This window comes from Sciurus carolinensis, chromosome 7 (assembly GCF_902686445.1).
Source record: "Sciurus carolinensis chromosome 7, mSciCar1.2, whole genome shotgun sequence".
In the NCBI taxonomy this organism is placed as follows: Eukaryota; Metazoa; Chordata; class Mammalia; order Rodentia; family Sciuridae; genus Sciurus; species Sciurus carolinensis.
Window position 1 is genome coordinate 30,329,362 of NC_062219.1, and position 19,046 is coordinate 30,348,407.

General features: G+C 33.2%; 1 protein-coding gene across 1 annotated transcript in view; it reads left to right on the forward strand.

The window, feature by feature from the left end:
- Positions 1–19,046, forward strand: part of Hbs1l (HBS1 like translational GTPase) — an 89,944-nt gene that overhangs the window by 65,788 nt on the left and 5,110 nt on the right. The window contains exons 9-15 of the mRNA XM_047558065.1: positions 3,266–3,412; positions 5,327–5,401; positions 5,912–6,029; positions 7,931–7,999; positions 11,088–11,192; positions 13,397–13,487; positions 13,853–13,961. Coding sequence (XP_047414021.1) covers positions 3,266–3,412; positions 5,327–5,401; positions 5,912–6,029; positions 7,931–7,999; positions 11,088–11,192; positions 13,397–13,487; positions 13,853–13,961 — 714 coding nt within the window. The remainder of the gene's footprint in view (positions 1–3,265; positions 3,413–5,326; positions 5,402–5,911; positions 6,030–7,930; positions 8,000–11,087; positions 11,193–13,396; positions 13,488–13,852; positions 13,962–19,046) is intronic.

Below are 19,046 nucleotides of genomic sequence, written 5' to 3' on the forward strand. Positions count from 1 at the left end.
AATTTTGTATTTATTTTATAAGAGTTTATTCATTCATAAATGTGAAATTGCAGATTAGAAATCTAAAAGCACCATTTCCCACTGTCTAGCAAAGATCAGAAAGGTCCCAACACATGGACAGCTGTCATATAGGTGTGTGACAGCTGTGACAACTGGAACTATCTCCCGTACTCAGGACAATTCAGATTTTATTTACTTTCTATAAGGATTGGAAAACAATTGTAATTTATAAACTTATGTGATTCTTAATAAGTATACTGAAAAAATGTCAAGGATATTATTTTAAGTAATTTAAACAATAGGGCATTGATTTCTTTTATAATCGATTATTATCAGAAGATATGAAGAGTTCAGAAATTCGGCTGTGTAACACTGAAAGAAGTATGACTTCAAGCAATCAATTCAAGGTTCTGTTCGTTAAAAGGGAATACTTAGAAGCATTACCAACTGAAAAAGGATATTATATGAATAAATTAAAATATATATGACTATAATCTCGCAACTTGAGAGGCTGAGGCAGGAAGATCACAAATTTTGAGACCCTGTCTCAAAATAAAAAATTAAAAAAGGGACTGAAGATGTAGCTTAGTGGGTGTGTTTCCCTGGGTCAATCCCTAGTACCAAAAAAAGAAAACAAGTGTGTGTAGTGTAGCGTGTGTGTGTGTGTGTGTGTGTGTGTGTGTGTTTGTGTGTGTATTGAAGATAAATGAGAAATTATTTGACTCTATCCAAGAAAGTTAATATAGAATTTTAGAATATTAATTTAAGATTCATGGACTAAATGTTATAAAAGATCAAAATGATTTAGTACCCGATACAGGCTAGACAATGTACTAGATGTTCATTATGCATTCAGTGTAATATAATCCTTCCAAGAACTCTGTGAAGGATGCCTTTTCCCCATTTTAATACCCCATAATATACCCATGAGGAGTATCTTTACCAAAGGATGCAATACAGTTTTAATTTCTTTTACATATTTGTGTGTGTGTGTGTGTGTGTGTGTGTGTGTGTGTATGCGTGCACGTGTGTATTTTTCAGTACTTATTGAATTCTTTCTATGTGCCAAACCCTATGGAAAGCATTGTGGGCATATGATGACGACAAAGCAAATTTTGAATCTTTCATGGTTGAGGTAAACCATACAATTCAATGAATTTCAGATTTCAGCCTAAAAAGGTAAAATTTACAGTAGTTAGCAAAAGTTGACAAGAAAGAGATTTACAATTATTGATCCTAGGATTTGTAAGTTTGGAGATTAAGTCTGTATGTCTGTATGTTTACTCCCCATTTTCTGTGACAAGACAATTTTTCTGAGGTATGAGATATGTTAGTGACTTAAAAAGTATGAGTACAAAAGCCCTTTTGCAGAATGGTTGCTCCAATTTTTACTTTTATTTTTTGAACTGGGAATTGAACCTAGAGTCCCTAAACCCCTGAGCCATATCCCCAGCTCTTTTTGGTTTTTGTTTTGAGACAGGGTCTTGCTAAGTTGCTGGGGCTGGCTTTGAACTTGTGTTCCTCCTGCCTCAGCCTCCCAGGGGATTACAGGCATGCACTACTGTACCAGGCCTAGTTTGTACTCTGAACTAAGAATCTTTGATCAGAAGAACTGGATCTCATTGAACACGTTTGGTTTTAGGAGTTCTGAAGGATTAGAAATGAATACTGTATGTAAGAGTAGAAGTAAAGCAGAAGGAGTATTGGGACAAGAGTAAGAAAAAAAAGTAATAGTGTAAATGCCACAACAAACAAAGCATATGGATGATACTTTTAATTTAAATCATAAAGTTGTGTTTAAGAGCATAGTATCTGATGAATTCTTTATGTCCATTTCATTTCCCATTATGGTGAGAATGGATGTAAATATATGTGAATTTTTTTAAAAAACTGGACAGCACAAACCTACTGTCATTGAGGAAGCAACAGAGAGAAACACTGTTGTGGATCATGTTCTGACCAAAAGCAACACTAACCGAAGTGGGTGGAATATCAGAAAATCCTTGCAATAAAGTGATGATCAATCTGAGATAACTAGCAAAAGGAATGCGATCACATTTGGTCATTGTATGCTGAATTACTGCGAAGCAGATAGATTTCTTTGAGGAGAGGTGGGCACTCAAGGCAAAACTGTGAAAGGGAAAGTGAATGTTCTTTAAAAAATGTTCAGACAGTACATCGACAAGTAAATGATAAGAATGAAATTGGAGGGACATCTATGGTTATAAACTGTTTATTGCACATTTTACAGTCTGTATCCGCCACATGGAAATAAAGAGCCATCAACACAAAAGAATAATGGAAACCTGTAAAGGACCCAGCTATCCTAACATTAGCTTTCTCTTCCTCCTCCTTTTTTTTTTTTTTTTTGTGTGTGTGTGTGTAATTTGAGTATGAAAGAAGAACTGTTTGATTCACAAAATAATCCATGAAGGTTAGAAAATTTTGTTATACAAGGTTCTTTTTCAGTAGTCATTGGGGATGACTTAGTTATTTTTTGAAAACTCCTTCACTCATAATTTTTTTCATCATTGTAAATAATACTATGATGAATCTTTGTAGATCCATAGTTTTTATCTAGGATAAATTCATAGAAGTGAAATATGCATAATTTTTACTTGCTGTGAAAATGCCCTTCAGAAATATGAACATTTAAAGAGTCCGCAGTAGCATGTGAGCATGCCCATCTTGCAGCACCCTAGCTTAAAGTTGAATAATTTAGTCTTAAATCTTCAATGTGTGGACTTATAAAAACAGAATACAGGGTTGGGGGAATTAGTCCATGTATTTTAAATTTACTTTTTTTTTTCTCATTTTTTCTAGTGATATTGAATTTTTTTGTTGTTAGCTATTTGTTTTTAACAGATTGCTTGCTTGTATCTTCACTAGTTTCTAAGGAGATGTGTCTTTCTTCTCTTTTTGATATTCCACATTGAGATTTTAACTTCTACCTTATATGTTGAGAATATTTGTCCCTGTTTATGTGTTTTCATTTTGTTTGTGTTTTCTTCACTCTGCCTAGAGGTTAGGTAATCAATTATGGAATTTCTTGTTTTTTATATCACTGCTTTTTGTGTCATGTGGGTACATGCTAGTACTTTTTTTTTTTTTTTTAATTCCTTTGTTTCATTTGTTGTACTGTTTGGTGTCAGGTTGGGGTCCAGTTAGGGGTCTGCCTTTAAAATCTGACCAGTTAATTGAATAATTTGACTTTTGAATTAAGGTAGTATGGTATTATTTTTATTGATTGTTTTCTGTTCTTTAGGCAGATGTAGCCGTTTTGGTCGTAGATGCTAGCAGGGGAGAGTTTGAAGCTGGATTTGAGACTGGAGGACAAACACGAGAACATGGCCTTTTGGTCCGATCTCTCGGGGTGACACAGCTTGCAGTTGCAGTCAATAAAATGGATCAGGTACCTGTAGGCTTTGTGAGAATATGTTTAGATGCTAATTAAGGTAATATTCTGCCCATATGGATGATTTCATATGTGAGTAGTACACATTTCAGTAACCAAGTTGCTGTATTTTTCAAAATAAAACCATTTTCCTGAGATGAAATAAATGAGATGTTAATAAAGTTTAAGGAAGAATGTCTTCATATTTTCAAAGTTCAGTTTTGAAACCTGAAAATTATTTTTAATTATAAAATAATACACATTTATTGTGGTAGAAAGTATGAAATCATTTTGTATATTCATCCAATTTATTTTTTAGGTAAGAATGTATTTACATGAGGTTACAGTATATTACCATTCGTTTTTTAAAAAAATGACAAAAGTTCTTGTGCATGTTTGCAAGTAATTAATAATCATTAGATAAAAGGTTATTTTTTATAGCTTTATTCTAGTCTGTTTTCATGATGTGATTTATCTAAATAGACCTGTAAATTTTAAGATTTCCAGTAGTTTTTATGTGTGTATGAATGTGTATTTAGAAATAATGTATTGTAGGGAAGTTTCTGGGCCTAAGTAAATATATCTTTTAAGACTTGCTCAATATGTCCAGATGCCTTTGAGAAATGTTCTGGTTATCTTGGCACACATGGTATATTTACTTTCCCAAATGCCTATCAATGCTAAAATTATTAAAAAATTACTTCCCAATTTGATATATAAAACATAATATTTATCTTTTTAAAATGTACTCTTCCAGGCTGGGGTTGTGGCTCAGCTCAGTGGTAGAGCGCTTCCCTAGCACATGTAAGGCACTGGGTTTGATCCTCAGCACCACATAAAAAATAAAATAAAATAAAATAAATTGTACTCTCCATGAGTTTTTATATTTAAATATTTTTCCTTTGCAATTATTTGTATCATTTGCTCATTTTCATTTTGATTATGTTGTATTTTAGATGTGAACTTAAATATGTAAACTTTTCTTTTTAACTTATGTTTAGGTACTTTTTTAAAAATAGGATCAGATAATTATTCACCCATAGTTTCTATTAGGTCTCTTATAGTATCATTATTGCATGTACTTCTAATTTATTACCTAGCATTTTTTGTATGAAAATTTCAAATGTAAAGAAAATCAGTTTTACAGTGAATACCCATAATATACCCACTATTTAAGATTCTTACTATTTACTTGATTAGGTTTTTCTCTTAATTTTTTAATTCATTCATTAATGCATCTTAGTTGTCATGAGTTTTCACACAAGTTGCAGACATTAGTATAATTAGCCCTAAATATTGCACATCATTATCTAGAGTTAATATTGCATATGTTTTTTAGTTTGATTGGCTGGGGTGGGTGTCAATAATTTTATTTTATTCTAGTAATTAATCCATGCACAATTTAATAAATTGTTCACTCTTTCTCTGCAAATTTGAAATCCTTTTAGCCTATATAAAAAATTCTAGGGCTAATATTGGCCAAATTCTATTGTTATGTTGTATGCATGTGTGAATATGTAACAACAAATGCCACCATATGTACAACTGTCATGCACTGAGAAAAAATATGGAAAAATAAAGTTGCAGTTTTCCTGGCTGATCCATTAATTAAAAAAAAAAAAATCTAAGTCTGAAGATATAGCTCTGTGGTAGTGTGTTTGCCTAGCAGGCACAAGGTCATGGGTTCAATCTTTGTTACTGGGGGAAAAAAAAATCTAAATATATTGTTTATAGGCTGTCTATTTCAGGAAAAATTAATTTTAGGTCATGTTAATGGTAATAGCTTATGTTCTGAGTTTTAATTTTAATAAATTTCGAACTTAATAGATTTTATATTTATATATTATTTAGTTTTGATTATATTGCAGAAATTTAAATTTTATTTATCTTGTTCTGAAGCATAATTTTAAAAATAAGTTGGTTCTTTATCAGGTTAATTGGCAACAAGAAAGGTTTCAAGAGATAACTGGAAAACTTGGGCACTTTCTTAAGCAAGCAGGTTTTAAGGTATGATAATTTTATATTTATTTGGTTATTACTTTCTATAAATCATCTCATGAGAAAAAAACTAATACTTTTATATTCTTGTCTTATTTGAATAAATTTAATTTTTTTATTTTTTATTTCCTCTGGTTTTATATGTATAATATATTCTTTGGGTTACTTCACCTTAGAAAATTGTGTATGTTGAATAATTGACTTGGATTTTATATAAGTAAAAGACTTTTCCCTCACCTGTTAGCATAGGTTTAAGGGGGTCATAGAGGAATGTTGATAAAGAACAATTTCTCTTGCCTATTTCACCAGGTGAAAATGTTTGACAGTTTTGGAGTAAATTTGTAAAATCAAAAGAGTTGAAAACTATTGACTCAGATAACCTCAAGTTCTATGATTTCTATTACCTTTAAAAATTACATTGTTGCTTTTGTAAACCTGGTACAGTTAGGGTAATGGTGAATCTTAATTTTTTTAAGCAATGTTATATACTAAATTTCATACATTTAATCTTTTTAATAGGAGAGCGATGTAGCCTTTATCCCTACAAGTGGTCTCAGTGGTGAAAATCTAATCACAAGATCTCAGTCAAGTGAACTCACCAAATGGTATAAAGGACTGTGTTTGTTAGAACAAATTGGTAAGTAAACTGCCATTCTACTTTCTTTCTTTTTTTTTTTTAATATATTTTATTTATTTAAAAAATTTTTTTTTATTAAAATCTTTTATTTTTACAGACTGCATTTTGATTCATTGTACCAAATGGAGTACAGCTTTTCATTTCTATGGTTGTACACAATGTAGATTCACACCATTTGTGTAATCATACATACACATAGGGTAATATTGTCTGTTTTGTTCTACTATCTTTCTGTCCTCCACCCACTTACACCCCATTTTCCTCTACGCCATCCAAATTTCCTTCATTCTTCTCTTCCTCCTGCCAGCTCCCCCCCCCAGCTCATTATATATTGTCATGCACTTATCAGAGAAAACATTTGGCCTTGGGTTTTGTGGGCTTGACCTATTTCACTTAGCATATTTTCCAACTTCATCCATTTACCAGCAAATGCTATAATTTTATTCTTTATGGCTGAGTAATATTCCATTGTATATATATACCACAGTTTCTTTATCCATTCGTCAACTGAAGGGCATCTATGTTGGTTCCACAATCTAGCTATTGTGAATTGAGCTATGAACATTGATGTGGCTGTATCACTGTAGTATGCTAATTTTAAGTCCTTTGGGTATAAACCAAGGAGTGGGATAGCTGGGTCAAATGGTTGGTCCATTCCAAGTTTTCTGAGGAATCTTCATACTGCTTTCCAGAGTGGCTGCACCAATTTGCAACTGCTCCAGCAATATATGAGTGTGCCTTTTTCCCCACATCCACACCAACAGTTATTATTGCTTGTGTTGTTGATAATAGCCATTCTAATTGGAGTTAGATGAAATCTAGGATGGTTTTAATATTCATTTCTCTAATTACTAGGGATGATGAGCACTTTTTCATATTTTTGTTGATCACCTGTATATCTTCTTCTGTGAAGTGTCTGCCCATTTCCTTATCCATATATTGATTGGGTTCTTTGTATAGAAGACATGAAGATATACCCACATAAGTACAGTTATAGCCTCTTCAACAAATAGTGCTGGCAAAACTGGAAATCCATATGTAGTAAAATGAAATTAAACCCCTATCTCTCACTCTGTACAAAACTCAACTCAAAATGGATCAAGGATCTAGGAATTAGACCTGAGATTCTTCACCAAATAGAAGAAAAAGTAGGCCCGAATCTCCATCATGTTGGCTTAGGACCAGACTTCCTTAACAAGACCTCCATAGTGCAAGAAATAAAAGCAAGAATCAATAAATGGGATAGATTCAAACTAAAAAGTTTTTTTCTCAGCACAGGAAACAATCAATAATGTGAAGAGAGAGTCTACAGAGTGGGAGAAAATCTTTTCCACACACACTTCAGATAGAGCACTCATCTCCAAAGTTTATAAAGAACTTAAAATACTCTACATCCAAAATACAAAGAAGCCTTTCTACTTTCAATGCATTTTAAACTTGATATTTATTATTTAGAGTTCTTACGGGATACAGTAATGTGTATGAAAAAGCATAGAATTTGTAGTCAGAGGAACAAGGTGACCAGTTTTGAGATCGTATGTTACAGCTAAACTAATGCAGTTTTCCTCAGCTTCCTTAATGAGGCTAGTGCCTGCCCTATCACATAAAACTATTCTTGTAATTAAATGAGATAAAACAAGTGAATATATTTTATTAAAAGTGTTATATGAGTGACAATCATTTGCTATTACTATTTGTAAATATAATTTTTTAGAAGTGGATTATAATGGATTCATTGGCATAAAACAAAAAACAAAAAACTTTTTTTTTTTTTTTTTTTACCTTGGTGCTGGGGATCAAACCCAGAGCTTTGCATATATGCTAAGCATACACTCTATCACTGAGCAACATCCACAGCCCTACATTTTAAATTAAACTTTGTTTTTTGTCATTTCTCCCAGATTCCTTCAAGCCTCCTCAGCGATCTATTGACAAGCCTTTTAGATTGTGTGTGTCAGATGTCTTCAAAGGTGAGTGCTACCTCTGCAGGGCTGCTTCTTCATGGCCCCTTCCTTTCCATTCTCTTTTGTCTTCCTTCCTTGGACTAAGTCATTGTACTTTCTTCAGATTCTCCCTTCCCCATTTCAATATAAGGATCAGTGTCAAATTAATCTTCAATGCACTATTCTGGTCACTGAGTTCCTCGGCCTAAAAAGACCTTCAGTTTACACACCATTTCCCATCTATACTTACCTATTAGACATAAGAAAACCTTATTCTTTATCTAACCTTGTAATTTTTCTTCTTCCATTAGATCCTTTTAGTTTCCATATCTTTCAACCAAACTGGATTTTTCACTATTTCTTGAAACCTAGGATCTCTATTGCCACTTTGTCTACCAGTGTTTTCCATGTTTTGGTGTTTTTACCTGCCCATTTCCTTCCCATCTGTAGCAGTCTGGGAATGGCTATGAGATAGATACCACACATAGATATTAAGGGAAACTTACTATAGAGAATTAGTAATTATGTTAGAAGAGTAATCATAAGATATAAAGAAACCCTAAGTAGCACCCTAGGGCAGAGGAAGGACAGACTTAGAAGAGGTTCAGACTGTGATGGAGAAGGTATTGTATTCTCTCATGAGGAAAAGGGTTTCTGTTGGAGGGATGGGCTGGTTATGAAATAAAAACTATGAAATTTATATATAAAAAATAAAGACAAAAAGGCAAGAATATTTTTGAAGCAGGGGCATGACCAATTGAAGTGTCCAGAAGGGTCTAGCTCTAACCAAGGAAGGAGCCTGCACTTCCTTTATTTACAGTGGTACAGATCAAGGGGTCTGGTAGGAGCCTCTTCGCAAAAAAACAAGGCGGGAAGTGGAGGTAAGCAAGCCATTTGGTTCTAGCAGGTCGCTCCCACATCCAATGCTTGTATTTGAACTTGAGCAGTGAGATAACACCTGCAGTATTGAATACCTAAGAATATATCTAATGAAATATATACAAAACCCTATCTAGAAAACTATAAAATGGTAACAGACATCTCAATAAATACACACACACACACACACACACACACACACACACACAGGAGAATCAATACTGAAAAGATGTCATTTGTCCCCCAGATTTCCATTATCACAGATCAGACAGTTTAGAGTGGATTTGGAACTGAGTAGCAACAAATTGATAACTGGCATGCTCATCCACACACTTACCTAAGGCGTTTTCTCTGTACCCTCTAACACTGCATTTTAAAAACAATATTAAAATTATTTCTATACTGTTTATTTCATATAGATTATGAACTCCTTTAGGGCAAGGAGTATTTGTATCTGTAGAACCCAGCCCAGTACCTTGCATATCTTATGTGTTTAATAAGTGAATTAAAAAAATGAAAAAAAAATGAAATTGAAATGTATCATTATAATTATTAGCTTACAGTGCTGTAGTAGTAGAGGAAATAAGGTGCAGTGGTTTCCAAAATGCCCATTATCTATTAAAAATACAAGAGGTAGTTACTTTGGTTTAGTTCCTATTTGCTGACTCTACATTCTAAACTCCTGATTTATCTTCAGTCTGCTTACTAGCTACTGCCTGCACTGCTCCCCTCAGGGTATTTCAGCTGGTTGGCTGCCAAAGTCAGTACATACTTTCCATTTCTATCTTGTTTGAATTTGGCATTACTTCTGATGCTGGTAGCCACATTACCTTGAAACTTTTTTCCAGTAGTGTTTGTGACTGCTTTCTCCTACTAACCTCCTTCTTTAGCCTCTGTGTGTGCTTCTCATTCTCTGACTCTGAGGTGTCCTATTACCTCAGTCCTCTTCTTTCTCTGCTCAGATATTCTTCAGGAACTGATGTCCTTAAGTTTCTCTCCCAACCACATCTTGAAGCTTTCTCAAATCTCCAATCCAAACCTGCTCTCTTACCCTGCACACACATGTGGCTCACCACAGCTGGACATCTCCCCAGGAGTGTGCTGCTGAAATTATCATTCTCATGGAACATGGTGTGATTAGTGCTCCTTGGAATGCAACTTTGCCACCTGTATCCCATAGACACTTCAAATTTGCTGAGGCTAAAATAGATCTTGTGCCTTCATTTCCTATCTCCTAGTTAATGTGTCATCTTATCAGATTTCTCCATTTTTTCCATTACCCTTTACTTAATCACTCTAAACTTGTTATTTTTTATTCTCAAATTCTTGAATATATTCCCTTTCTACAGTCAGTGTGTACATTTCCATCAACCTCTTTTCTGACCCCAAAATACCATTATGTTACTTCTCTGTTCACAATTCCTTATTGACTTTACATTACTTAACTGCAGGATGAAATTAAAACCCTAAATGTCACTTATGAGGCTCCTTTATGATTTCTCCCTTGTCTCATGTCTTGCCTCTCCTTCATTATTCCATATTCCCCCCTATAAACAATACACATAGCTTTTAGCATGGTTTTGGCTTTGCACATTCAGTTTCCTGGGTTAGCCATGTTTTCATTCTTCCCCTGATTTATACACACCTACTGCCTGGTAAACTCTATTCTTGCTTCTTCACAGTGCACAGGTAAAATGTATGTTCGTTCCCATCATGTTTTTTTTTTTTTTTTTTTTTGGATGCTGTGGATTGAGCTCTGGGCTTAGTGCAAGCTAGGCAAGCAATCTACCACTTACCTACACTTACCACTTACAGTGTGCTATCATGGATTGTTTGATGTACCTTTTTCTCTTTATTTTAAATAGCATTTTTTTTTTTTTTATTTTTAGTTTACTGTATTTGTTTTTGTCTTTCTTTTCACTGGTAAATTTCTTACAGGTAGGGACTTCTGTTTTAATTTGTCTGTTTACCCCAAACTTGGCATAATACCTGGTACCACTCGAATATTTGAGAAAGGAATGCATCTCCACTTTTGTAATGTGAAAAAAAGTAGAATGTATATGCCATTTGCAAGAAAAAAGTAGAATGTATATGCCATATTTAGTTGAGAGTTTAAAATTCTGAAATGACCATTGCTTAATTAGTCCATTGAACTACTAGTTTTATAAAACTACACGGTAACTAAATATATTAATTATCAGAAAACTGTTATATAAGATTTTTACATATTTTGCAGATCAAGGATCTGGATTTTGTGTTACTGGTAAAATTGAAGCTGGTTATATTCAGACTGGTGACCGACTACTAGCAATGCCTCCTAATGAAACTTGTACTGCAAAAGGTATTCATCTGCAGGCTGCTTTTGCTAATTAAGCCTTGAGACAGCAAATTTTTTAAAAAGTAGTTTAGTTCTATCTCCAAAGTAAATAACCTCTTAGTGAAATTGTAACTAACTGTCAAAATGATACTAACTGTTGAAGATTAAGATGTGAAAACATTAAACGATTTTTTTCTGTTGTGACTGTGTAAATGTGTACATATAGCAGTCTAAATGTGGTAGCATTCTGTTTTTGACAGTATTCAAGAAACTTGGCTAGGATTGAACCAGATGTGTAGCCACCTGACAGATACATTTAAAATTATATTCTGTAGAAAAAATTAAATCTAAACCCAACTTGACACTAAAATTCACTAGTTTAAATTGCCATGGAGATCTGTGTTTTTCCATGATGGTTTATAACTGTTTCTGTCTTCTGCTCATTTAGCTTTTCATGCATACATGTTATCCTTCTCATAATTTGGTTTAATAGTTTATAGTTCTGAATTTATCTTAATCTAACTTCAGTTTATAGTTTATATCCAGAGTTGCAACTGACTAGTTTATAAATTTGAATATATATTTTGTTTAATTTGTCACTTTAAAAGCAGGTATCTTGCTTATTAGTAGAAAGTAATGAATACGTTTCGGTAACATATTTAACCTATATTTGAAGCTAGGGATTATGAAATTTCTATTTAGATTTAAAAAACTGTCCAGAGGTCTCTTAATTTTAAGTGCAACTCACTACTTTCATTTTTTAAAAAAGTGATTAAGAACTATAATACCTGTGAAATACTATTTTCTACCTGTATTAATGAGCTTTTTTAAGAATAATGAATAAATATACATACATATGTATTTTTTAACTCTATTTTTTAAATAATCAGCAGTTAGGAATTAAGACCATGATCCCAAAATTATCACAGACCTTGAGATGAAGAAGTCTCTTGTGACTGCTACAATTCTTGGTGACCGGTGAAAGTCCTACAGTCTTTACTTTTCTTCTCTGTCCCTTTCCCACAGAAAAACTCCAAGCATTGGCTTGAATCAGTGGTTCTTAAAGAGAAACCCCATCAGAAGTACTAGGGAGAAACGCCTACTCCTTGGGAGCCTCTCTCATAACAGTGGGAGGTTCTCAGCCCTCAGTTCCAGCAGGACTGCTTTTGCTTGTTTTGCTTAATTGTTCAATGCACCCTTTTTGTTGAAAACTTGAGTGCTACTGTGGCTTTCTAATTTTCAAGTATCCCAAAAGGGAGACTTGACTAAAATAGCCACCTCATATCACCTTTTTATTTTATTAAAACATCAAGTGCATGGAGTATTATAAAACAGTCTCTTCTTATAATGTCTGGCCAATGAGAAAAGTCCTTGGAAAACAAATATGGGATGGTCTACATGATTGGGGGAAGGAGGTTGATAGGAACTTTACCAATAAATTTAACCCATAAAGCTAGACAGTGTAGGATGTCTTTAAAAACCTTTGACTAAGGTTGCTGAGTATTGACCTCTGGTACTGCTTTCCAGGGCTACTTCAGGGACTGTGTCTAGGTAAACAGCTTTCTATCTCCAGGTATAGAGCAATACTAGGGATCATTTTTAAATTAAAATTTTTGACACTATTTCCTTAATATCTTTCTCTTCATATAACCAATGATTAATGTGCAGACTCTGGGAAGAAGTTCTCCTCGAGCCAGGTGTAGTTAAGGGTCCTCTGAGAGAACCATTTGAAGTTATAACTGAGCAGTTTGCCCCATGAATTACTTAGAGAACACATGCTATAGTTTGGGTAGTTGTCTAATTAGAAGCAAAGCTTAAGAGAATAAAATACTACTGGACATCTCTGCCAGTCCTGTCTTTTATGTCTTTAGGAATAATTTGAACTTTTTATTATGCCTTCCTCTATAAATATAACAAAAATAATGGAGTGGGGCCTGTTTAATGACTGTACCTTCATCGTGTAAGTTAATTTAAAAATCTTGATAAAATAAGCAAGAAGTCAGGCTTTTATAAGTCACTTTATGTTTAGGGTGGTGTTCTAGAAGAGTCAAGTCTAGAGGAAGTGTGTTTTCCTCAACGCTCACAGTTATATTTCTCACTCTCAGTCCATTCATATTGAAAATGATGAGTAGTGACTGATGAAACACAAACCAGCCAAATTCTTCTTGGTTGTTATGGTTCGGTGTTGAGGTGTTTCACTGTATGCTTTGGTTCTTACTCATTTCCAGGAATCACGCTGCACGATGAACCTGTTGATTGGGCAGCAGCAGGCGATCATGTTAGTTTGACTTTGGTTGGGATGGATATCATCAAAATCAAGTGAGTAAGAAATAAGTTTAAGTAACTATCACTTTGGATAAAGGACATCAGAACACGTAAATTTCACAATCTGCCAGCTCGATTTTGAATTTTGAATTTTGGCCCAAAGTAGATGTTTACAGTATTAGCAAATGCTGCTTAAAATTGGAAGTAGTACTTGTCTCCATACAAACTCAGCATGTTGATGAAAAAAACTGTAATGCATAAAGTGTTGCTTTAACCCTGAAGAGAGTATTTAGGAAAAGTTCCTACTTAATCGTTCTAGTTTTTTTTTTAATAAATGTTTTTAGAGGTACTCCTATTGGATGTAAATTTACTTGTCCTCCAACTGCCCTCCCTCATTTATTTATTTTTTGTTGTTACAGTGTTGGCTGCATATTTTGTGGCCCCAAAGAACCCATCAAAGCTTGTACTCGTTTCAGAGCCCGAATTCTCATCTTTAATATAGAAATTCCTATCACTAAAGGATTTCCTGTAAGTTTCAAAATGCTTTGTTTTTTTAATAAATTCAAAATAATTTATCCAAAAAGTAGTAACATTTTATAAGATTTGATCTATATTTTCAATTAACATCTTGTTATTCTCATCTACAAAAACAAAGTTAGAATTCCAAAGTCATTTTTATTTTGATCCTTGAGACTGATAACTTTTTCAAAGAGGCATTGAGAAAATATTTCATAATCAATAAGATGCAAACTGATGATAATAACTATATTTGGAGATAATGATAGATCAGTTTTCACTGTATGGTAAAGTTTATGTAGTATTTTTAGACTGGAATTTTCTGGCTTTCTGTTTTGTTTATTATGCTATTTCTAGTGCTTCTGATTATAAAAGCAATGGATTGTTTTAGAAAGTTTTAGAAACCACAAAAAATGCAGGAGATATGAATGTTCTGTAATTGTATAATAATTAGTATATACTCTTTACATTTCATTGTATTTTCATATGTGCATATTATCCACCCGTGATATTTATGGGTATTTCCTTGTGATCCCTTGACATAAGTTAAATTTTAATTGTGCTGAAGCAGCAACACATTCAGACTCTGCATGCTGTGGTGTTGGTTCAAAGTCTTCATTAAGCTGTAGCATTTGAGCAATAAGAAGGGAATTTTAATGCCATAATGTTACTAATTCAGGAAAGATACTTCTTGTGACTAGTCTGAATGTCTTGTTAATGTGCACTTTTTTTTCCCATAAACTTAGGGCCATACTCCTCCATAGGTTGGTACCTTGTTCTTATGAGTTAACAGACAAACCTTTTCCTATTAGACTTATTTTTTCTGATTAGCTATATAGTACAGATTTTGCATTACAATGAAAAATGTTTCTCAGTGAAATTATATACTTTGCCTTTTAAAATAGAAATCAATTATTTTCATTTGATACATCTTTCAAATAAAATTGTTATAGTAATTGACCTTTTGACTTTTTAAAATTAATGTTTTAGAAGTTGGGTATAAATCTATTTAGAAAATTCAAATTCATCTTAGATTCTACTACATTTGAGATAATCATGTACTTTACTTATCATTCTTTAAGTATTTCTGTGTTGATAATATAAAATTATATTTATAAAATACCATTTAAGTACCTTATAGTCTGCATTTCTTCTGTACACTAAAAAAGGAATAAAAGCATCTCACAAACATTATTATAGTTGAAGATCTTAAATTTTTAATTATTTAAAATTTATATATCAATGGTCAAGTAACTGCAAGTTAATTGCAAATAGAACTCATTCATAGAAAGCAGTGTGTCCCATGATAGAGAGGGCAGTTGCTGAATATACTCAGCGATAATATTTGTCAATGGAGATGTGGAGAGGTCAAGAAGTCAGTAGTCACTTTGAATAGTAATGCTCTCTTCCTGTTTACAGTAGTTTCTTAAAAATTGGCATGAATTGAAAGTTTTTTGGCATAGCGTTATGAGATTCTACTTGAGTGGATTGATTCACAAATACCATGATGACATTTGATTTAGAAAAAATGGTTGTATTTTGTCAATCAACTCACTCCCAAGGGGGAAAAAACTTCCAAAGAACTTTTTTAGCCAAGAAAAGGAATCTGTTTTGTCGACTTTCTTGTTTCTCATCATCATGTATTTTTCATTTTGTGGGGGGCAAAGATTAATTTTTTTATAATAGCTGAACTAATGAGTGAAAGTGGTATCTCATGGTGATTTTTATTGCATTTCTATAATGATTAATAATGTGGAGCAATTTTTCAGTGCTCATTGGCTATTTGTGTATCTTTGGAGAAATATCTGTTGAAGTCCTTTTCACATTTTTGAATTAAATTATTTGGTTATTGTTGAATTAAGGAATTCTTTTTTGTTCCAAATATAAATTCATTATCAGATATATTATTTTAAAATATTTTCTGCTCATCTATGGGTTATCTTTTCATTCTCTTGAATGATATAGTGTCCTCTGATGGGCTAAAGTTTTTAATTTTGAGTAAGTCCAGGTTTTTTGTTTTTGTTTTTTTTTGTCATTGTGCTTATGGTTTGATGTCATTAGCTTTTGCCCTGTTTTCTTCTAAGAGTTTTATGGTCATTGATCTGTTAATTTTTTGATATGGTATTAGGTAAAACTTCACCTTTTTTTTGCATGTGGGTATCCAGTTTTCCCAGCACCATTTGTTGAAAAGACTGTCCTTTCCCTAATGAATGATTTTGGTACCTTTGTTGAAAATCTAATGACTGTATATTCATTGATATTTTAAAAATATAGGTTACCTAGAGGTTTAAGGAAATAATAGCTTATTTTGCCACTTAACGTTATTTAGCTCATAAAACGCTAATTTGGTTCTCATAACTCCATATGATGCAGAGTTCCTCCCTGAAGCCCTTCAAGCCAGTATGTCTCAGAATTTATAAATGTTAGGATATTAGAAAGGTAAATGCCATGTGTATATTATGTAAAACACATAACAAAAAGTGAGACAGCATCTAGTACTTTATAATGAAACACATTAATGTTCCTGCACCAAAACTTATTAACACTATGTGAGATACACAGGACTCTAAATTGCCTCACTTCAAGTCCAGTTTTGCTGCTTAAATATATTTATAACAGACTTTGAAAAAAAAAAAAAACCTTTAGGTTTTCAATTTTTTGGAATTATAGGTAAGAGATTGTGGAGCTGTGTCAGTATTGCCTTCATTAACACATAAGGAAATGGAGACTCTGATTGTAACTATATAACTAGAAGTAGTTCAGCCAGGGCACATTATTCATCACTTTCATTGTGAAATACAGTACTTTTTTCCCCTTTGTTACAATGTGTTGCAGGTTGCTTTGAATTATAGATAACTTTGTTTATATATAATATGAATTTAAATGTCAAGATAGGATTATCTCTTATTTTAAGCATGCAGATTCTTTTCACTTGTATTTTGTTTGAGCTACTCTTGGTAAGATGCTGTGGAGATAAATAAAACCTAAATACATTTTGCCACAACCATTCTTTATCTATCCTAGTTTAACCATGGAATCCACACATAACTCAGCTGAAGGTAGAAGGAACTTAATTATGTTTATATGCCTCTTTTTGTTTGAAATTTGGCAAGCCATGAAGACCAGTTTCTCTTAGTCACATCTGAGCTGAGTGAAAGGAATTCTGCTTATATATCTAAGTTGTTATGAAAGAGATGTTTCTTAGATATGTAGTCTCAATAGTGTAGTATATGAGACCCGAATTCACTGAATACATGAAAGTATTTCTCATCACTTTAGCCTGTGTTTTGGCATTTTTTCCCCCCAAGAGTCAATTGTTAATTTTTTGGAACCTTTGTAGTTTATAATCATCAAGTGCCATTGAAAATGAAAGCCAGTTTCCATTTTTGGAGTAATGGTACTTCAATTGTGCCTTCATTTTTTTTTAATCACTTGATTTTTTAGAAAAGTTTCCAGAGTCTAGGACTGCACATTCACAGTTCCCCTTGCATTTGTCTTTTCCTTTTTCTTTCTCTTGTCTTTTTTCTCTTCTTTCTCTCTCTTTTCTTCCTTCCTTTGTTTCCTGGGGATGGAACTCAGGACCTCACACATGCAAGGCAAGTGCTCTATCACTGAGTTACACCCCCAGCCTTCATTTCTGATTTCTAAATGTGCAAACTATTTTGACTAGGAAATTCCAGATTTGAGGTGTTTGTGTTTTGGTAATCAAATAGTCTGAATTAATGCTTATGAATCAATTAAACTTTGATAGATTACTACTCCTGGGAATTTGGTCTTCCTACTATACTCAAACTATAGACATATTGCACACTCACTATTGCCTATAATTTGAATGAGGATATTTGGCCTATGTTCTGATGTCTAAGCCTTAACTTCCTTTTTATAAAACAGTTCCATTTATGTAATTTTTATAGGGCCTTAGCAGCTGAATTGGGGAAAGCTAGGGACTTGTAGTTCTAAAATGGACGAAAGTGTAAAATTCAGCTCTTACATATAGTATCATGGCCCCATTGAATTACATTTCTTTTTTGATATTAGTTTTCCTTACATGTAAAACATGGACAGTTATAGCTAATATATAATCCATTGTATGGTCATCAGTTAACTGATTGTTTGCTATGTACTCAGAACCACTTTAAAATGCATTATTTGAGATGGGCTCAGTGGCAAACACCTGTAATCCCAGCGGCTCAGGAGTCTGAGGCAGGAGGATCTTGAGTTCAAAGCCAGCCTTAGTAAAAGTGAGGTGCTAAGCAACTCAGTGAGACTCTGTCTCTAAATAAATACAAAATAAGGATGGGGATATGGTTTAGTGATCAAGTGCCCCTGACTTCAATCCCCAGTACCCCCAAAAATAAAAAAATAAAATAAAACACATTATCTGAATTTCCTCATTTTAGTATAAGGAACCTGAGGCTGGAACTTTGCAGATAGAGAACTGTTAAAGAACTTGCGCCAAATGAAAGTGATTTGAACCCAGGTCTGTTCGACTTTCAAAACCTAGTTAAACTTACATATAAATAATATTAAATAGTGTATATGAATCACATCACAACAATTCTTGGCACTCAGGGGAGCTTAAAAATGTTATTTTTCTTCCTTCTTATCTCTATATTTATAGTAGCTTAGTCTCATTACCTAGTAGTGAATATGTAAGATTAATTGCTGCTAAGACTTGGACAGATCCTAATCCAAGCTAGAACATAGAGTGACTATCTTTAGATAATAGACTTTAAGTATATAATATATGTATAATTTGGGTATAGCAGAAGGAGCAAATTCCCAGGAAGTAGTAAAGTTATTAAAGTTTAATTGGTTTGTAAACACCATATCCCCGTTTCCTCATTTTTACAATGAAAGAACAGTTGGGGAACATTTACTGTTGCAAGGACTGTGTCTCATCATATTTAATTCTCATCACAGTGCTTTAAAAGACTACTGCTGTTACAAAGGGGAAACTGAGGCATGGGCTGATTAAAGCGAAAGAGTGGGGGTTCAATCCCAAGTTCTTTCTATACTACTCTTTAGTAATAATGACTGTATATCAACAATATTAATTGTTCTAAATGATAAAGTCTCTTTATCTTTACAGCAACC